General features: G+C 38.5%; 1 protein-coding gene across 13 annotated transcripts in view; it reads left to right on the top strand.

The window, feature by feature from the left end:
- NEB (nebulin) overlaps positions 1–21803 on the top strand; it is a 128280-nt gene that overhangs the window by 91499 nt on the left and 14978 nt on the right. For 8 of the 13 annotated variants that reach the window (XM_048954044.1, XM_048954046.1, XM_048954045.1 and 5 more), the window contains exons 114-137: positions 965–1069; positions 2845–2949; positions 3114–3221; positions 3964–4068; positions 4702–4806; positions 4930–5034; positions 5807–5911; positions 6018–6128; positions 6614–6724; positions 7101–7202; positions 7342–7440; positions 8701–8799; positions 11338–11448; positions 11547–11651; positions 12459–12563; positions 13867–13971; positions 14826–14936; positions 15403–15513; positions 16223–16336; positions 16468–16572; positions 16979–17083; positions 17671–17775; positions 18581–18673; positions 20787–20879. In XM_048954044.1, the coding sequence (XP_048810001.1) occupies positions 965–1069; positions 2845–2949; positions 3114–3221; positions 3964–4068; positions 4702–4806; positions 4930–5034; positions 5807–5911; positions 6018–6128; positions 6614–6724; positions 7101–7202; positions 7342–7440; positions 8701–8799; positions 11338–11448; positions 11547–11651; positions 12459–12563; positions 13867–13971; positions 14826–14936; positions 15403–15513; positions 16223–16336; positions 16468–16572; positions 16979–17083; positions 17671–17775; positions 18581–18673; positions 20787–20879 (2523 nt within the window). Of the gene's footprint in view, positions 1–206; positions 312–964; positions 1070–2844; positions 2950–3113; positions 3222–3963; positions 4069–4701; positions 4807–4929; positions 5035–5806; positions 5912–6017; positions 6129–6613; positions 6725–7100; positions 7203–7341; positions 7441–8700; positions 8800–11337; positions 11449–11546; positions 11652–12458; positions 12564–13866; positions 13972–14825; positions 14937–15402; positions 15514–16222; positions 16337–16467; positions 16573–16978; positions 17084–17670; positions 17776–18580; positions 18674–20786; positions 20880–21803 lie in introns of all 13 variants that reach the window. The other 5 variants (XM_048954050.1, XM_048954051.1, XM_048954056.1 and 2 more) reach the window with 3 other exon arrangements.

Below are 21803 nucleotides of genomic sequence, written 5' to 3' on the forward strand. Positions count from 1 at the left end.
TTCTTGTTTGTTTGTTCTTTGCATTTTGTGTTTTTTGTTTTGTTTTTATAACAATAATACATTTTCTATTTTGGATATGGACTTCAATCCTTGACTTTGAATATGTCATACGAAGAGGTTTAAATGATGCATCTGTGATCTCAGGATCTCTATGTTTTCACTGTCTTCTTTTAATTTGTTACAATTTGTTATGCTATTCTGAGCAGAAATTATATAAGGCTGCCTATGAGAAGCTCAAAGATAGGTACAGCGTTATTGTGGATGATCCTAAGAACCTCCTGGCCAAGTGGGGGACTACACTGAGCAGTCAGGTACCGTAGGAGCACTTGCCAGTGCTGCCAGAAAGTGCCTGGTTCACTCCCAGCTGCTCTGTCTGTGTGAAATGTTTACAGCTGGCAGTATCAGAGGTTTCACCTGTGATATTGTGATGTTTTAGTTCAGATCAGATAGTCTTAGTTTTGCCACCCAAAAAGGACTGTTACTTTTTGAGTGAGCTAATCTCTACTGTATGTACTTTCATGTACTGTGCATCAATTGACATCATATTCAATTAATTTCCAATCTAACGCCTGTTGAAGTCAATGGAGAGGTTTTAAAAAATGCACGTTGTGTCATGCATTTATTTATTAGCTCTCTTTCATTGGCTTCCACAAATACTATCTTCTTTCTTATTTCTACATTAAGCAGCAGTGACATATTCCATTTTTGAGTGCCCGTGCCTTTATCTGTAATTTACTATTATCTCCCTGAAAATATTGTCATAATTTCCTTAATGGGGTAATAAGCAAATCTTTCAGCATGTACTCTTAATTACATAGATGTAAATTGTATGCACATCTGAATGAATACATACAGTACTGTGCCTAAATCTCTCCACTCTCAAGGTGTCAGGGATCTAGAGCTGTCGTATTGTTTATGGTGTTCACAAGTCTCTTTTGTGCTTCGTTGCCATTTGCATGAACAGAACAGTTATAAATCCCTTGCCAAGATGCTCCTGAAACAAGGGTGTAATGAAATTCTGAGGCCAGATATCCTGACAGCACTCTACAACTCATACTTATGGAGCCAGGTAATATGAAGAACTGCTGCTGTAGGAGACATTAGTACTACCATTTAGTTGCTTGGTCTTTTTATGCTTGTGAGTTCTCTGGGATTCCACAGATGACAGACTCCAAAGTTTTGTCCATGTGCAGAACGGTACGTCTATGGTAAAATAGTTCAAAACCCAAACTACCTGAAAAAGCATTTACTGGGGCTTGAACTTCACTTAGCTTAGGCTGATCTTGCCTTCTTGTCTTCCTTTCATACGTACATAGAGCAATTTTCCATGCATTGAAGATCATAGAATCATAGCATGGTTGGGTTGGAAGAGGCCTCAGAGCCTTTCCAGCCCTGCCGTGGGCTGGCTGCCCCCCAGCTCAGGCTGCCCAGAACCCATCCACAGCCTGGGGCACCTCCAGGGATGGGTAACCACAGCTCTGGGCAGCAGTGCCATGGCCTCACAACCCTTTTAAATAAGGCTAGCATGCCAGCTCTCAGGCAGTCAGATACTGAAAGTTTATAAACAAAAATACTCTCTCCTTTCATCTTTTGTAAGAGTTGAATGTAGAGAGTATGATTCATCTGTTCATACAGAAAAAGAACCTTTGGTATCATTTCTGATATTAAAAAAAAAGGCCTCTAAATGATTCTGCTATTATGATGAAGAAGTGATTTTCTGTATTGTCTTTGTTTAATCTGGATTCCTATGCAACTGGAATTCGTTGTAACAGTTGGGTAAAAAGGTGATTTGTTGAGTAACTGATACGTATTTATATTACTGAGAAATGAGATCTGCTAGCAGTAACCTTGCTATTTTCAATGGCAAGCACATTTTCTGACTGGGCTGATGAAACTGGCATGTAATGTATAAATTATCACTGGAAATGCAACAGTAGAAACCAGTTACATGACAGTGAGGGAGTTGTCACTACAGGCTCAGTTAATAAAGTCCATTAGTATTATAGAACCAAGGGCCATTACTAGACGTTTTTATCCAGTTGATCAGTGGATGTCTATTTATTACCTCATTAAAAACTCCTTGCAGGTAAGCTTGAGAGTGTTTGAAGGAAAAAAAAAAAAATAGCACTCTGCCTGACCTGGATGTTCATCTGAATGGGTGTTATTTTTTGATTTGTTGTTTGTATGTAATGATTGATGTTTTGCCAGTCTTAGTCCTCTTCAAAAGCATGGTTTTCTTTTCTGATCCAAGATAAAGCATGAAAATTCCTTTTTAAATGTATGTTCCAACCTCTTCCACCTGCCCTGAGGCTATCTACAGTGGATTACCATTCTTGAGATACAGTCTGTTCTCATTGAATCCTCTGAAAACTGTTCAGAGTCCTGAGTAAAACAAGGTAATCTTTAAGAAATGATTAAGATACAGACTCTGCTGCCAATGACTTTAAAGTAGCCTGGCATTATGATGGTTCAGTGGATGCTTTTATCTTCTGTTGTGTAGGATGTTTTACATCTCTCTTTGTTCTGATGAATATTCTAAAATAAGATCTCATCCCGTTATGAATTAAAAGAATCACTGACCTGCTGAGGTTGCTTTATTCACTCAGTCATGGACATAGAAGTGAAGTTTTATGATTCAGTGAAAGAAATATAAAACAATTGTGCGAATAGACAGCCTGTAGGGCAGATAAGAGATTTGCAGTGTTTGGTTTGTTTTGCATGTTCAGTTTTCATTGGCTTTGGTGAAAGGGTTTTGCAATTTCTTGTGTGAATACAAACATGTATCTCCTGGAGCTGCTTTCCCTTGGTTTGTGTGGTTAACGTGGTCTCTTTGCCAATCACTAGGTGGAGTACAAAAAGGACTATGAGAAGAAGAAAGATAAGTATACCACAGTTGTGGATACTCCAGAAAACTTAAGGACTGCAAAAGTCAACAAACAGATTAGTGATGTAAGTGTGGTCAGTCCCTTACAGCTATTACTTCCTTCCCAAATTCTGCCCTTTGGAAATAATATCTTCAGTATTCACTTAAAAATGTTTCTCATCCTGATTATTTTTTTCCACTGACACCAAGACTGTCAAGAAATAATGCGATCTCTGATTTGTACCTTCAGATTATTTACAAGTTGGAATATAACAAAGCAAAGCCCAAAGGCTACACTACAATTCACGACACCCCAATGCTGCTGCACGTGCGCAAAGTCAAGGACAGGATAAGTGATGTAAGTGAATCACCAAAAACACGCAGTTAACTTCTTACCCTGATAAGTAGCATTTCTAACATCTGTGAAACTGACATTAAAAATAGCTTCTCATTAGAGTGTGTTGATTTTGCTTGCATATAAAACTCTGAATGTATACAATGTCTGTTCTGAAAAAATCAGTTGGATATTAAGTTTATCAGGACCTTTTTCATGTCAGGTTCTGCAGTAGCTCTTGGAATGTTTTTGCTGGGTTAGAGTGGCCCTCAATGCATAATAAAATTCAAAACTGGATTTGGTATCTCATCCATGGTAGTGGGTCATTAATAAACAAAGATTCTTCAAAAGCTATCTGTGAATTGGAATACACTGGTTCCAAAATAAGTGCTACGTTTCAGAATCTGGAAACGGATTTCTGGAAGACATTGAGTGTGCCCATCAGAAGATAGGTTTCTTTAAGGCATTTCTATTGAGTGCAGGAAAGTAGAAGCAGACAGAATTACCATTCATATGTGAATTGTGTTAGTCAGCTTCATGGTGAGTTCTGCCTGCTGCATTATACATTCCTGACCAGGGCCCTTCTTTCCAGCAGACAGTTGATATTATGTTGTATCAATGACATTTCTTTTTTTGTGAAGATTTTATCTTTACAGAAGCGATTTTGAATATCGTGATTTTAATGTTCTGCTGCTGCTCTTATTGAAGTTGCTCGATTTTATGTGTTATTATCTTTGTAAACATTTTTAATGTTTTCTTTCTTTAGCTGAAATACAAAGAAGTGTATGAGAGGAATAAATCCCACTGCAATGTTGTAGCAGATTCAGTTCATATTAAGACTCCACGGCACGCTTACAAGCTGAACAGCAATGTGAGTTCTGTGTGATCAGTACTGCACTTCTGTTATGCACAGTGGTTGAGACCAGCAATGGTGACCAGGGGGAATTATTGTGAATTCTACTGAAATTCCTTGAGCTTGGACATGATTTCTAGTTCTTATGCTGCTTGAATTAAATATATGTTAATGTGTTTTGTACTAAAGTACTCATTCTTGCAAGCTCATGAGATCGCCTGAGATTTCTTGTATGTCCCACACCCACTATTCTTCTAGCTTTGCCCTTTTTTGAAAAAAACTGTGATAATGTTCTTGTAGAAGGAGTGAGAGCTTAATGAGAAGTTCTCATTTGTTTTTTATTAGTGGTGGCCCAACATCTGCTGCAATAAGCAAAGAACTGAAAGCACTTACCTTCCTCAAAGTTAAAACATTGTTTCAGTCATTCATGGAACTTTATTGACCCAGCAGTTGATTAACTGAAGTAAATGGATATCTCCAGGATTGTACATAATTCGAAGGAAAACCCTAATCTGATCTGGATGTAATTTCTTACATCTTTTACCTATCCAAACTGAAAGAGAATTTGCATTTATATGAATTTAATCTGTCAAGTACACAGCATTAGATTGTTGGGTTTTTGTTCATTTTTTGTTTTTTGCCTGTGAACAGCTGGATTATAAGAAGAAATATGAGGCAGCCAAGGCTCATTGGCACTGGATTGCTGATAGGCCTGACTTTGTCCAAGCAGCCAAGTCATCTCTGCAGCAAAGTGACGTAAGAAAGTCTGAACAACCTGAATATTCCCTTTCCCCTCATTTTTCCTTTTCACAGTTAAAAATTGTAGTAGATCTGGGATTCTTTTTCTTTTTTTTCTAATCTTGTTATTGATTTCTGCAGTACGAATACAAACTGGACCGAGAATTCCTGAAGGGATGCAAACTCTCTGTCACAGATGATAAGAACACAGTGTTGGCTTTGAACAATGCCATCTTGGCAAGTGATGTAAGTACTTGAGCATTCACTTCTTTATTCTTCTTGAACTTACTACAAAAGCTACTTTGTTGGCTGTTTGGATTAAGAATGAAGTGAAGCACTGGAACAGGCTGCCCAAGGAGGCTGTGGATGCCCCATCCCTGCAGGCATTCAAGGCCAGGCTGGATGTGGCTCTGTGCAGCCTGGGCTGCTGGTTGGCGACCTGCACACAGCAGGGGGTTGGAACTGATGAGCAACGTGCTCCTTTGCAACCCAGGCCATTCTAGGATTCTGTGATTTGAAAAGTTGTGCTCGGTATCAATTATTTAATTAATTTATTTCAATGACAAACTGGTAAGATCTGAATAAATTTGATCTTGTAAATGTTACTGGACAAATATGTGGTCTTTGCAATTAAATAAGAATTTAAATTTTAACATTGCCTGAATACACTAGAGCTTTTCTTATCTATAGGTTAACCTTACTGAAATGAAAATGTTGCCTGGAGTAAACAAAACAAAGAAACAAAAAAACAACAAAAAGCAAACTTGTCCTAACTTGTTCTTAATGCAATATGTCTTTAAGAATTACTAGAAATGTATTGAATTAATATATTTCACATATTAGTAATATTCCAATTGAGAGCTACGTGGGTTTGGAGCCTGGAACAAATTTGTCTTGGAAAACATCAAAATATAAAACGATCTGCACCTTTTCCACTAAAAAGCAATGAGAACAACAGCAGTCTCTTTTGAAATCATCACAAAACAATGCTTAAAACGATATATTTTCTCCTTGCAAGGTAAAATACAAAGAGAAGCACAACAAAGCTCGAGGAACATGCCTGGTTGTTCCAGATACACCTCAGATCCTCCTGGCTAAGAATGTCAGCTCTCTGGTATCTGAGGTAACACATCTGAAAGTTATTTATTCATGTTTATGGATATCCTTTAAATATCGGGTCAGGGTGTGTGTGTGTTGTTTTTTTACTTATTTTTCTCCTATGCTTTCAGAACAAATACAAAGAACACAGCAAGAAACAGCTACCACGTGGGTCTTACACAACCCTACCTGAGACAAGAGACACTGCTCATGTGAAAGAGGTGACCAAGAACGTCAGTGATGTAAGTAACTTCTGCAGTACTAATTTGCTGTGAGATTGATAGCTGGTACCTATAATTGATGAGAGTGTTTCATATTTGAGTCTACATGGTGGAGTCTTATCATAAAATGCACAAGGACTCAGAAAAGAGTTACAATTGTTATTGTACAAATTGTACAAATTGTTACAATTTGGAATTGTAGGAACAGTTGGAATATTGTGGAGATACTCTGGAGAAAAGGGACAGACTTGAGTGCAAATGAATGAGTGTCCTTAATTCAGGTTTCATTTCTAATAGAACACAGTTTAAACAACGATCTTCCAAACAGCCAGTTTATGTAATGTGAAATGTAGATTAAGACAAATGCACAGCAGCCTTAATATTTGAGGCTTAAGGTATTTTATCTGTCTTAACAGCTTCAGTGAACTCGTTTGTAAGCTTCAGTAGCATTTACCTGCCTGTGAAATAAAGAAAAAATCACTCATAGCCCTTTTTGTTCTTCGTAGACAAACTATAAAAAGAAGTTTGTGAAGGAGAAAGGCAAGTCTAATTATTCTATCATGCTGGAGCCTCCTGAAGTGAAACATGCCATGGAAGTTGCTAAAAAACAGAGTACAGTAAGTGTGTTTTGTGTGTTCATGAATTAACTGGTTTGTGTAAGAAAATTAAACCAAAGTCACCTGGCAAAAACTGACACATTTCTGGGTTTCTCCCAGCCTCCACATCCAGGTATAATTCTGAAGGACAAAGCTGTGAATTTTTACAGATGTAAAATTGCACTTCAATAAAGAGTGTCTTTGAAAGTCATATTTATCGTTAATAATGTGAAGTAATCTCACACAAAGCATGTAAATAACTTATTTCTTTCCTTCACATATAATCACAATTGTGTATGCTTATTTCTTGTGCAATTTGACTGCATGCATTTCCTCATCATTTCCTCATGAACAAACTCAGTAATCATTTTTTCCTTTGTCTGTCATCATGGATTAGATTGAATACAAGAAAGATGCCAAGTCAAAGCTCCACTACACACCTATTGCAGATCGCCCGGATATTAAGAAAGCAACTCAGGCTGCTAAGTTAATTAGTGATGTGAGTGGTGGTTTGTTTTTTTTAAATCTTCTTTATAGTTTCTATAGCACTAATTTTACTCTTAAAACAGTGTTACAGAGCAATCAAAAGAGCGTTTCATCGATACTAAAATATACATAAATATGTTTGTCTTTGTTAGATTGAATATAAAAAGCGTGGAGAAGCTGGCATTGGTGTGACCATGCTGGGACGTCCAGATATTGAGCTGGCAAAGGAAGTGTCCAAGCTAACCAGTCAGGTAATAACACAAAGCTGTGAAAGTTGGAAGCACTGAGAGAAGAAACACACCATTAACTTCTAGAGTAATGTTTTGACTAGAATTATTTCTAGGTTAAATAATAAGGGAATATTTTTAAAGGAACACCTTAAAGTATAAGGTACATCCCAATGTGAGGTTAAGCAAACACTGAATTGAGAGTCTGATTCTGCTTGCTGTCAGATACGGCCCACCACTTTCTTGTAGTCATTTATTCAGTGTTTGTGGCTTTCCTAAAGTGCACCCAGTCTCACGAAAACTGGACTGGTGGAAAACTGTGCCCAGATTCTAGAACTCTGCTAACTTCAATGGGAGCAGAAGCAATCCTTCTGTACAGGCAAGAGTGGATTCATAGAAGTTAGAAGATGAGGCATTTAATTTCTCTGCAGTTTATTCTGTCATCTCTAAAATCCTTGCCATGTTTCCATCTTCTTGAAAATGGCACTTAAAATTCTTCAGTGTGCAGTCTCAAATTTTGATGGTGTATGGAAAGTTAAAATATAGAAACATACAGATTTCTGAATAACTATCACAAATGTGTAAGTTCTGTGAAATGCTGAAAATAGTTGGTGTGCAAGGAGTTAACTGGCCTTCTTACAAGACTGTTAGATCCTAGTTGTTTGGTTGCCTAAGACTGTATGTCCTGTAGATTAAAACTGAAGATAGTCTTTGCCTCTAAAAGCCAGCTAATTGATTTCAGAAAAGTGTTGTTTAAAATGAAGGGTTGCTGGTATTGGAAGCTGTTTTTTTTTTTGTAAAAGTCTAGAGTTTGTAGTACATGTTCTGTCTCCAGGGTGAAATAGATGCAGATGTGCTGGTTATTCATTTGTATGAAAAAAGGAAATGAAGCACTTGTACACAGTACTAAGGCTGGCATGTTACTCATGCTTTCTACTCCCCTCCTCCTCATTTCTGGGTGGAAAGGAAGGCTTTAAAAGAAGCAGCCTTTTACCTGACTCTTCACAGTCATCCCTCATGCGATGAACAAGCAGTTTCTTTCAGCCACTTTCTTTCTATTTTGTGTCCTAAATCTTCTATTTTGGAGTCGGTATGCTGTGTTAACAGAAGCTTGTGTACCCTTTTGCACCGGTCGTGTTCTGCAACTAGTCTGAAGCAGATGGTTTCCTGTGAGTTTTCTCCCACCAGGACCTCAGTTCTGCTTGGTTCTTCCTTCCTGCTTCATGCTTTCATCCTGCATAACAAAATGCATTTCTGATCTTGCTGTCTTGCTACGCATTGTAGGCGGAATACCTGAAGCGGCACATGAGAGGGCACGGAGCTGCATCTTACGATACACCATGGATGAGAACGTTTAAGAAAGCTAATATGCTAAGTAGTCATGTAAGATAATTTTAAGTGACATGACTGGGAATGCCATTTTTCTGCATCTGTCTCTTTCCTGTGCACTTACAACTCCGTGTTGCTGAAGGATCTATGATGCACCAGTTACGCTGGGTCTTCTTCTGTCAAATGTGTTGAATGTTGAGACTGCATATATAGATGTGCCTTTTTTTCCCATTTGGGAAGAGTGTGCATGGGAGTTGTGTGCATGGGGAATGTCTCTTCCAGAAGCACCTCTTGAGGCTTGAAACGCTGCTGTGCCTTCAATGATGGCTTTGAAACTTTGTTGTTTTTAATAGAAGTTCCAATGCACTCCTGCAGTGCTCACCTCTTTCACCCCAAAATCCTAAAAGCAGCAATATAAGCTTGAGCTGGTTTTTCCAAGGCTGTATGAAAAACAGAAACGTTTATGCCAAACCCGAACAATGCTATGATTATTTCAAGTGAAAAGTCATTCCACATGCAGAATATTCACATTATTATTATTTTAATAATTCTGTTCATACTTTTACTTAAACTACTCTGTTTACATTGTTCTGGAGTGGCATAATGGTGTATGATTAAATAAGCCCTGAGAAGTGTGCATTGTAGTGATCTGAGGGCGAATATGTTCTTACATTCCTTGCTGTCTCAAGAGCTCTGGAAGACAGAAGGCCTATGGCTGCATGGCAGCTTTGAAGCGCAGCAGGCAGATCCGTGCCATTTCGGTTTGGCACTTGTATTTGCAAATGAAAGAGGAGGATTATGGTTTTTTTCTGCATCTAGTCACAACTACTGCATGTAAGTTTGCATGCTTTAATGACAGCCACCATGCTTGTTGGGGAAAGCAAGAATCGTTTTGGTACTACTGAGGACTCTTGAACTGACACCTCGTCTGGAACAACTGCTGTACAAGAGAAAGAAGAAATGATGTCTATTTCCACGCAGTGATAATGAGCTCCTCCTCCTTTCCCACACTTTTGCTCCAAGGCCAGCCAGCTCTCCTCTTAGTCTTATAAACTCGCTTTGATGAGATTTTGGTCCTGAGAGCTTTTTCAGAGGTGGTAAGGGGGCAAATACCAATTGGCATTCATCTTTCACTTTGTTTTTCTCTTCGGCATTTCTTCTCATGAATTTATTCTTTATGAAACATTATGTCTTCTTTGTGAAGCTTCTTCTTAAAGCAGCTTGTTTATCCACTTATCTTTTTTTGGGGGGGTCTATTTCTGCTGTCTGGCATGCTTGCTTTCAGTTTGTGTAGCTCTTCAGTAGCATTTCTGGGCTTACAAGCAGTGAACTCTTTGGCATGATGGTCTGATCTTCAACATATGTTGCATAGCTTTCATAACTTGTATTCTTGTATGCTTGCTTATTTCCACTTTTGTGAGGTCAGGACTAATACTGACTCTTTTAATGTCAAAAATGTTGAGTATTGTTCTCTTACAGCAGCTCCATAATTTGTAGATTTACCTGTTTCACTGTGTGCTTCACCTGAATGCTGGCATGTTTTGCAAAGCAAAAGAGCAGTGGCATTATGGAGCATGAACTGCATGGTGATGGATGGGCAAGAATATGCCAGTGAATTCAGAAGTGTGAAATATGATTATACAAAGTGATTTTATTCTGCATTCAAGCAGGCCAGTCATGGATTATTTGAGGTTCTTTTTCTTACAGTCTTCTACAACTCCTCAGAAACAATTTTGTGAATCTTTGGCAGCAAATATATATACTAAAACAAAACCGTTCGTAATGGAACAACCTCTTGCAGATACGCAAGAAATAGTGAGGAGTTACCCTTTAACAGCAGGGATGGAGGAGATGAATGAAGATGTCCTCATTAAAGTCATTAGCCAAACTCCCATTTGTCATCAGCCTGCCATATGTGCCTCCAGCCTGGGTCTGCTGAAATACTATAGCTTACATTGATCCAGTTCACCTTGCTGATATTAATCTGTTTTCTGGAAGTGTTGCTAAGCCCCTTATCCAGTCTAATTCCTAGAGTCCTGTGTATGTGATCATTATCATCTGTCTCTGCTTCCTACAAACACAATATGTGTTTAACAATATGTATTTATGTGTTTGATATGTTGATGGTCTTTGATGCTGGCGTGTCCTGAAGTTGCCTTAAAAGCTTGTGTTTCTCCAAGAAGAATGTTAAAAGCTTATTTTCAACAGTCTTTGTGCTGTCAGTTTTTGTCTCTTTGTGAAATGTCTTATGTGTATGCACAGTTGTCACTGAATGAGAAATTCTTCATCTCACAGAGGATCAGAACTTGTCCATGTCTTGTCAACACCTCTCTTGTCTATGTTTGTTACTGTTTTTACAATGAGGAGACGTTACATGTGCACTGATTGAAAGTGATATTTCCTAAATACAGGTGTAGATTTTCTTTCCATATTAGATGATCTTTAAAGTAACCTTTATTCCAATGGATGCCTTCAAGTTACTGCATTTTTGTTATTCTGCTTGCAGTCAGACTGTACTACGGTCTGTTTGCCTTCCACAGCCAAGGTGAATACTTGAGAACAGATGTAATATCTTGTTGTTTTTACATTTAGGTGAAATACAAGGAGAACTTTTCCAAAGAGAAGGGTAAAAAACCAAAGTATGATTTAAAGGAGGCTAAAATCTACAAGACCATGAAAGATGCTCACAACATGGCTAGTGAGGTATGCTCACTTACACATTGCCACTGAAAGTTTCAGATTTTCTATGGGAAAGGCTTCCTCCGTCTTCACTGATGTCGTTTATCCTTTCATATCCACAGGTGAAATACAAAGCAGATCTCAAGAAACTTCATAAGCCTGTCACAGACATGTCTGAGTCGCTGATCATGAACCATGTCCTGAATACCAGCCAACTCGCCAGTGCTGTAAGCTCATTGACTAACCCCAGATCCATTTGACTTTTCCATTCCCACTGATTCCAGCCTGAACTGATCTCTGCTAATTATTTCTTTAATGATTACTCCCTTTGCTATAGTTCATGGGCCATCACCTGGTAGTGATCTCTTCTCTACTTTCTAACTGTTGTTTCCTAGTGAACTAGCAACTTTCTCACATTTGTTCTCTGGAAGTGTAATCTTTATTAGCTGTAGAGCTGCTAGTATTTTAAATCCACTAATCGTTTTCAGTGGATTCCTTCTTCATTACATTTTAACTGATCTCATCTCACTAACAAATGCTATTTTCTTCTTACTTTTTTATTTTTTTCTTTATTGCTTACTATATTTAAAACTTTTTTTTCTCTCTGCTTTTTCATTTCCTCTTTATGTTTAACGTCCTCCTACTGTAGAGGTACAGAATTACTTCTAACAAAATACTTGAAAATTTTATTGAGGAAATATGAAAATCATTGCTGCCTGGCACAGCCTTTTTTATGTATCCACTGTGTTGCCTTTGTTTTGTTTGGTTTTTTTGTTGTTTACTTTTTGTCTTCCTTTTTTTTCATTCCTGGTTTTGCAAAAATTTTGCTGCAATCAAAACGATCCAAAAAGACAACTCACATCTTTAAAAATGATTTGATGCTGAGAGTTAAACTTCTTGTTTTTATCTTGCTTTTTGTATTTCTCATTTCTCTTTGATGTTCCATTGAAGTGTTGCTTTGATTGGACCTAAGAAGTAGATTTGCTGAGGGATTTTTTTTTTTATTGAGATGATTTTTGACACCTTCCCTTCAGTACCAGTACAAGAAGCAATATGAGAAGAGTAAGGGTCACTACCATATGGTGCCAGATAATCTTGAACAGGTTCATCTAAGGGAGGCATCAGAACTGCAGAGCCACGTAAGTTGGTCACGTGTTTCTCATTAACCATACTCACTGAGTTCTGAAGTCTCCACCACTGAAACCATCCTAGCAATTTCTCTGATGCATAGAAATTTGTGCCAATCTGCTTTTTGAACACTGCATGCTTGAGAGGACAAAAGTCAATGAGAAATATTTGTACATTTGCAAGTTTAGAGCACATACAAAACATCCATGAGGTCTTCATTGTAGAGTAAATCTCCTATTTACTTATTCTTGTTGTATCTGGATGGATACTCAGCATAATACTTTTACTAAGGGGATTTCATCTATACTAAAATAGACTTGATACTCTCAGAAACTGGAAATTGGGAAAAAAAATATATATATATATATTGTAACTGAGAGCAAATTTCAGTTGCTTTGTCCATTCCAGTCTCCAGAGAAGAGCTCTGCCATTCTTTTTCTGCATGCATGATTCCTTTAATGAAAACAATACCACTGCTGCTCTTAGGTATGGCTGTTGACACTTCTTTTCCTCAAATGAGGGCATTTATCCTCAGGTTTGGTCTTTTAATCCTCCTCACTCCAGGTATTTATTGGGCCTAAAGCAAGAGAGAAGTTACTACTGGAACATGAAAGGCTCTAGATTATGTTCTGCTGCAGAAAAATGGCACAGAACTGTAAAAACTGCATAGTAGATGACTACAAGAAAATGATTGTTCATCAGTTTTTAGTGTAGTCCAAATGTAGTGGAAGAGCAACCACTTGTTGCTCTGGTGTGAGATTGAGATTGGTCTGAGCCAAGGACAGAGCATTGCCTCCTGCAGCAGTTTGAAAATGGATAAAGACAGGATACTGTATGGTGAAGCAGAATATATTAACTGTGGGGACAGTTTACTCACTGGATACAAATGCACAGACTTAGGGAAGAAGATGCTGAGTTGTATCTTCTCAAGCCCTCCCACTAACACTAAAGCAGTTTATTAACATGGCTGAACTCAACCGTCATCAGGAGCAGATTGAGTGCTTTCAGGCTAGTTTTGTACACTTCCTGTCTTCCTGTCTTCCTTCTTGTCATCAGTTATTTCTTGAAATCAGAGTATGCTGATTATTTTCTGCAACAGGAGATATGTCACTAGAATTTTATGCCATACACACTGAGCTGCAAGGCTGACCTTTGATTTTACATTTTAAGGTCAATAATATGTATTTCAGGAAGATAATCAGTGTCAGAAGTTCATTTTTTTACAAGAGATCAGTTGATCACAGTAGGCATTACTAGCTGAAGAGCTAAGTTATTTGATTATTTTGAAGGGTAACTGTTTTCCTTTCTTCTTAGGTGAAATACAAAGAAAAGTATGAGAAGGAAAAAGGTAAACCTATGCTGGACTTTGAAACTCCAACATACCTAACTGCAAAGGAATCTCAGCTCATGCAGAGTGAGGTAAGGTTAAAAGGAATACTTAGAAGCTAAAGAAACTTTAACATCTATTTTTTTTTATAGTTAAACTTTCACATTGATTTACACTTGCAATTATATTTGTGTCTTGTGTATGCCAATAGCTTGAAAAACTGTCACGTTTCTTTATACTGGTTGTAGGATATTATTTAAGAATGGTGTCGTTTTCCTGTGCCACTGTGAAGTGTATATTTTCTGTAATTTTCCATCGAGAAGCTGTCAGTAAATTGAGCTTAAGGAAATCTTTGAGTGCCTAGAAGCAATGCAGAATGAAATATACTTCACTTAAACTCTTGCCACAGGATCATGTTATGTATGTCAGCTACCGTCGTCCACAGAAAATGTGCTGGTTATCCTTTTCACCTGAGAACTCTGTGTTTGAAAAACCCACTTGCTGCCTGTTTGTCTCCGTTGTCACAGTGTTCTTCACTGTCGTTCTATTTCCTAAGGCAGTTATTTTTTGTTTGTTTGAACTATTATCTTGTTCTGTTGCAGATGAAGGTTTACCCGTGTTGAAAAACATTTGTATGAGGCCCTTAGTCGTTGTGTTTGAATGACTCCATTAAATGTTTTCTCTGCACATACAAATATGTAGGAAACAAGCAAACAAACATAATGCCAGGTCATATCTGCATTGGAAGTAATGAGCTATTTAATGGACTTCAGCAGAAAGAAGATTGATTAATTTAGCTCTCAGCAGCACTGGCTGTAGAAGATCATCACTGTGCCATTAATACCAAACTCTGCTCCTTCTCCATTCTCGCAGAAGTTTTTCATGTAATTAAGAATAATGTAATAAGTATTTGCTATTTTGCTTTTTTTCTTCTTATTCTCATTAGAAAGAATATAAGAGGGACTTTGAAGAGTCCATTAAGGGCAGAAACCTTACTGGCTTGGAGATAACACCATCCTTATTACATGTCAAATATGCAACCAAAATAGCAAGCGAGGTAGCAGTTACTCTGTTTTTGTTTCCTCTTACAAGTTAAATAATTCCACTAAGTATTCTCAACAATATCTTTTCTTCACCACTTTCTTTTTCCTAACCATTCACTTTAAGCATGTTTTCATACATTTTGTGTTGTGACCTAATTTGTCATGGACACTTAACTGTTTTTTGTTAACTGTATTCATGTTCACTGTGTCCCTTTCTGACATGCTTCAACATAACTGTCCTGTAGTGCAGTGTGTACATGGGTGCCCTTGCAGTTTATCTTGAACAGTAATAACTGCACTCTGTTCCATTGCAGTGGCTCTTTTATAACCCTAAAAAATATTCTTTGCTGTTTTCAAAAGTCCTTCTTTAATTTGGAGCTTTTAGTTTAATTTTGGTTTTGTTTTTTTCATTTTTGCAATACAGCTGGAGTGTGTAGAACTCTTCTGTAGTCTGGCTTTGTGCTTTTCTTTCTTCCACAGAAAGAATACAGGAAGGATCTGGAGGAGGGTGTCAAAGGTAAAGGACTATCAGTTTTGGAGGAGACTCCAGACATGTTAAGAGCAAAGAATGCAACTCAGATCCTGAATGAGGTACGGAACACCAGGATGTGGTCACTACCTACAAACTCCTGAGTGGACAGAAAAGAATAAAATAGAATGTGTATGGTGACTAATGTTAGTGAAGCAAAGAGCTCCTGTTAAATGATAAATGCTTTCTGGGTGTCTCAAAAACAGCAGCAAGGCTGGTGGGCAGTTCCACCTGCCCAGGCCAGACTCAGAGCAGCCAGCTGTTGACTGCTACAGGGCTGATGGCCAAGGTGGACTCTTCCCCAGCCCAATGGAGAGAGGTGGCCAGCAGAGAATGAAATGCAAACTTCACCTGATTTATTTACAGGGTGTAATGTTAAAATAAACACTGGATAGTGACTATTTTCAGAGGATAAAGTTAGGTCGTACTTTAAGGGTTTTAATATCAGCAGATTGAAGCTGAAAAAAGTAACATTTTAGTGTTAATTTGATACGAGTTGTTAACACAGACCCTTAGGATGAACATGCTGATTGACAACAGCATTTTGGTACTTACAGCAAGCCTTTAGACCTTACTGGAGGATCTCAGTTGGACTGTTGGTTCTCAATATTTAAGTTATAAAGTACACACTGGTGGCATCATGTGTATGTTTAATTCTAAGCTTATAGAAGTTGTAGTCCTGCTTAGTGGTGTGATCATGACAATACCTGAAATTGCCAAGGGGACAGCATTCACATCAGTAAAATATCTCTTTATTGTCTTCATCTGCAGAAAGAGTACAAAAAAGCCTTGGAATTAGAAATCAAAGGAAAAGGTCTATCAGAACTGGCTTTGGAAACACCCGATTTTGTGAGAGCAAAGAATGCCACCGACATTGCTAGCCAGGTCTGTGTGTATGACTCATTTATCTGCTGTCTGTCTTTAAAGGAAAAAATCAGTGTGTGTGTTTGTTTGTTGGAATGCAAGTCATTGCTAAGATATGATGAATGCGTCTAAATGTGAGCTTTCCCTGACAGATCAAATACAAACAGTTGGCAGAAATGGAGAAGGCCAACTACACCAGTGTTGTCGATACTCCAGAGATCATTCATGCCCAGCAAGTCAAAAACCTTTCAAGCCAGGTACCTTGAGTATAAAGGAATACAGTTACTGCTCCTGTGGGAACCTTGAGTGGATACTGATCAGGAGCACCTAAATAACCTCCTGTCACAGCATTCAGGAGATACACCAGAAAAGCTGATGGTGGTAGAACGGTGACAAATATTGAAATTAATTTATTTTAATGCTGTCTGAAGTGGAACGGTAATTTCTATTGGTTTTGCAGTCCCAAAGCTATTTTTTGTTTTAAGTAAACGTAGCTGAATTTTCCTATCCCTTGGTAACTTTAAAATGAATCCTACACAGAGGTGTATCTGAAACAGAAGTGCTCAGAATTCCAAAAAGATGGGCACTATGCAACAGTAAGTAGAGACAGGCTGTTTATTAGTTCTTTTGTACTAATAGCATGTGTTTTGTATTTTGTATCAGAAAAAGTACAAGGAGGAGGCAGAAAAGACCATGCCATACTATGTGCCTGTAGCAGACACACCAGAAATGCAGAGAGTCCGTGAGAATCAAAAGAACTTCAGCACGGTACGTGTGCACAGAATATTGCTGCTGTCAAACAATAAAAAAATAGACAGCTTTCTTTGTCACTTAATAAGGTCCAAATACCACACCTGAATCCCTCCTGGTCTACCTTTACATTCTCAGTGATCCCCATCCAGGTGCTCCCCATCGTATACAGCAGCCCTCTCACACAGAGGAACAAAATGAGTCCCTGACTTCCTCGGAACAAAACTTCTTTCTGCTGTGTTTCGACAGCTCCTTTGCTAATAATAAAGAATTACAGTTGCAGAAGTTGTTAGATGGGAATAAATGCAAGATTGTATGGTTAGGAACAATTTCTCCTTCTTGTGGCTTGAAATCTTTAATTGTTGAGAAAGGTGCCCCAGTCTGGCACCTTTCAAGATTTTTGATGGAGGCAGTTGATCTCCTGTTACAAATTTAAGTCAGAATAGTTGTAACTGTACGTCTTAATATCACTGTTGGTGATGTTAAAATGAGCACCTTATAAGGTGTACTTGAAAATATTTTTCTTACCTTCAAAGAAAGCTCTGTGAGTAAATTTTTGTGGCATAAGGTCAACATTTGACTTCTTACTACAACTTTTTCTACAGCTTCAGTATCAGTGGGACCTACAGAACAGTAAAGGAAAAGTGACAGTTGTACAAGATACACCAGAAATGCTGCGTGTGAAGGAAAACCAGAAGAATTTCAGCTCGGTACAGTTATTTTTCTGTTTTCAATGCTCATTCCAAGGAAAAAGACCCTCCAGGGTATAATGTGATGTGTTTAATACAATAATTATTTTAGTCTCTTCCTCATAGACAGTTACGTTCTTCACTGAAATGTATTTAAGGTATTTTTCCAAAGAAGTTAGTTTTATTGTAAGCAGATTTAGCTGATTTAAGGTACTCCTTTTTATCTACTGTCACTTGTGGAGTTCTCTGATTGCAGTCTTTTCCATGTATTTAGCTGTCATATAGCTGAACTATCATCCCTGTGCTTGATATGTTTCCAGTGTCCACCTTTCTTTTGTTCTGTTGCCATGTAAGTAGTGCAGTCTTGCTGTATTGCAACTTTTTTCTTTCAGTGGAAAGTGAACTGCCTGCCTGATGTTTCACATGTCGTGTTACCATGAAGTGCCTATTGTCTGCTGTTTTGCCACCAGTACCATTAGCCTAGTGGGTGGAAGGAATTTGTGTGAAACATCCTCAAACAAACTGGAACTGGAAGCACAAACTGAACTAGTACTTGTTCTAGTTATTCATTCCTAGAATGTTTTGATAGTCTCCTTAAAATGCATAACTACAAACATAAATGATCAGCCCTGTTTTTGCACAAATGGCACTTGGTGGAAACAAGACAGGTAGGCAGTAAGGCAGTGACTGCAGGTGGTCCTTCATGTTTGCTTTCATCCTGCACTGTTGTGTGCAAATCACTGTCGTGAAACTTTATTCACTCTCTTGGAGAAATAATGTTGTGTTTTGAATGCTTAACCTTGTTGTCTTGATTCTGAATGTTAAGATTTTATATAAAGAAGATATTGGAACTGGAACTACTATTGAAAAGACGCCAGAGATGCAGAGAGTTAAGAGAACCCAGGATGCAATTAGCTCGGTACAAAACAATTGATTTTTAATACTCTACAGGTGCTAATTCAACTTGAAGTAATGTTCTTTTCCCCTCTCACTTCTTTAAATGTTGCTAACTGTTGGCAATAATCCATTCAGCTGAGGGTTACTTTCTAAAAGTTTTGCCTCTTCTTGTGACTTAATCTTTCTAATGATTAATATTCAATTTGTTACTTACAATCGATTTCTAAAATCTGAAAGCCCTTGTCATATTTTTAATCTCATCCCAAACACATTTTATTTATGAGAGACTGAAGTAACTGTTTGGGTGGAAAGGCACCTCTTGACATCATCTACTCCAGCTCCTTTGCTCAGTTGAGTTCAGCTAGGGCAGGTTGTCCTGCACTGCTCTGAGTTTCAATACCTCAAAGGACTTTAGATATTCAGAAGGACCCAACAGTCTCTCTGAGAAACCTGCTCTGGTGTCTGACCAGCCTCACAGTTAACAAAATATTTTGCTATGTTCAGATTGATTTTCCTATTTTTTAGCTTGTGCCCATCACTGCTCATTGCATCACTGGGCACTGCTGAGAAGAATTGCTCCCTTGTTTTCCTTCCAGGTTCTCACACCTATTGATAAGTTCCTCCTGAGTCTCCTGTCCTACTGGCTGAAGAGTCCCAGCTCTCTAAGCCCCATCTCATATCAAATATGTTCTGGTCTCTTCATCAACTCTGTGGCCTTGTGCTGGAATCTTTCCATGTCCTTCTTGTACTGGGAGCCCAGAACTGATCACAGCACTCCAGGTGTGACCACACCAGTGCTGAGGGGAAGGATCACCTCCCTCCGTCTGCTGGCACTGCTCTTCCTAGTGCAGGCCAGGGTCTGTTGGCCTTCCTTGCCCCAAGGGTGCATGGCTGCTCACGGTCAGCTTGTTGTGTACCAGGTCACCAAGGCCTTTCTCTGCAGAGGTGCTTCCCAGTCAGCCAGCCAGCATGTTCTGGTGCCTGCTGCTATTCCTCCCCAGGTGCAGGACTTCACGTTTCCCCATGCACTTCATGAGTTTCCTGTCAACCCTTTTCTCCAGCCTGTCAGCATCCTTCTAGATGCCAACACAACTGCAGGGTTTCTCAGCCGCTCCTCCCACTTGTGTGCCATTTGTAAGCTAGCTGGGAGTGCCCTCTGTCCCAGCCTCCACTAATGAATGTAAAACAGCACTGGCCCCACTGTGGACCCCTGGGACACGCTCCTTGTGCTCTGATCTCCAGCTGGCTCCCATGACATTGATCAAAGAGCTCTGGACTGCTCATTCAGCCACATTCCAGTCCAGCACACGGTGCACCCATCTGACCTGTCCTTTGTGAGGAAGTTAGGGGCAGCCTACTAAAGCATGTCTTGTAAAACTGTCATATTTAAAACACTGTAATACTCTAATGTTGGAAGAATGGTGTGTAATTCTTCTGAGAGTTTTTTACATGCTTCTAAAGAAATTTGGACGTGATTTTCGTGTAAGAGCTGCTAACATTTCAGCCACTTGTTTCATGTATATTGTGTTGAATATGTTCTCATAAGATACTGTTGTCCTGTTTTGGTTATACTAAAGTAGAAATGAAAATAGCACTGATATCAAAACTTAATTGCTAAACTATTGTATGGCGACCCTCAGCTCTGTTGAATAATGATGATCTTTACAAATTCTGAATTCTACATCATATTGATGTAATTTAATGTAATGTAATTAACTCCAGATCATATTGAATCTGTTCAAAGGCATTTACAATAGTCTTGAGAAAACCTTTTGATGAGGGTGCCAGTCATAGTGAAATCTCACCCAGCAGGCTGCTTGTAATGGCAGTGGGAGTGCTGGAACACCAGCTTTCTGCTCGTGTTGAAGCCAGTGAGATCTTGTCCATCTCCTTGAATAATGCTCTTTATGTATCTGCATAGGAATCCAGGTGCCTATTTTAAGGCCATTAGGCTAAAATTTTTAGATTATTATGTATACTTATATATATATGCACACATATATATTTAATTTCAGAGAGTCTGTGCAATGTAAGTGCCCCCTGCTTTTTTTATTCATGCAGTTTGTTACCTGTACCACGCATCAACTGTGCTTTAACATAAATTCTAATTTTTTCTAATGTCTGTGCCTTTGTAGATTAAGTACAAGGAGAGCATTGGAAAAGGAACTCCAATTCCTGATCTCCCAGAAGTGAAACGTGTCAAGGAGACGCAGAAGCACATCAGCTCGGTAGTGGCCAATATTTTCTACTTACCTCTCTATAACTTCTCAGAGCTCAGTTTGCAGCCTCTGGTAGTGTTTATGGGAAATTTGTTGTTGTTGAAAGGAGAACAGATCCCTTACATCCCTTCTTCTGCAGCAGGAAGTTGAATTTTGCAGCCATCGTTACAGCTGTATCACTTCCCTGCATTATTTCTGTGACCACAGAAATAAAATAAAAAAAATACACAGAGGAGATCTTACTGTTCCAAAAAAATGGAGCAGCTAGAGAGAAAGAAGTGAATTGGAGCCTCTTTTTGTAGTCAAAGAACCTAGCAACAGTTATAAATGGAAAAAAGTATCTGCTTTCTCCATGTTTAGTTAATTGTAGATTCTAAGAATCAAATCCAGTTCTCCTGACTTTGAGCCATCGTTTCCTGCAGCTCTCTCAATACAGTATTGAAGGAGAGTATAGTCTTGTAATTGTTGGTACCTTGGATGCTTGCTATACAATGCTGAGGAGGTGCCATAGGATGAATGTCTTACGATTTACTACTCCTAATGTTAAGTAGTTTCTCTCTTATGCTTTTTGTGATAGTACTGATTTTTACAGCTCACTAGTGCATAGCAGTTGGTTTTTCAAACTGTGTTTCATTTTTCTAACTTTCAAGTTACATCATCTGTTCTCTCTTTCTGTGTATCCTTTATTTTTGTATTATTATTCCTTGTTTCAATGACAGCAAGTAGTGAAATGCAGTTTGCAGTTTTTTATGAATTTTAAGGACTGCTAGTGCATTTGTAATGTATTCCTGCATGATTAGATTTTAGACCAAGCATCTTCTGTACATTTTGTGTCATGGGAAATGCAATAGTCAAACAGGTGTAGATTAAATTAAATTCACTCAGAGGGTGGTGAGGCACTGGCACAGGTTGCCCAAGGAGGCTGTGGATGCC

Source organism: Lagopus muta, chromosome 8 (assembly GCF_023343835.1).
Source record: "Lagopus muta isolate bLagMut1 chromosome 8, bLagMut1 primary, whole genome shotgun sequence".
NCBI lineage: Eukaryota > Metazoa > Chordata > Aves > Galliformes > Phasianidae > Lagopus > Lagopus muta.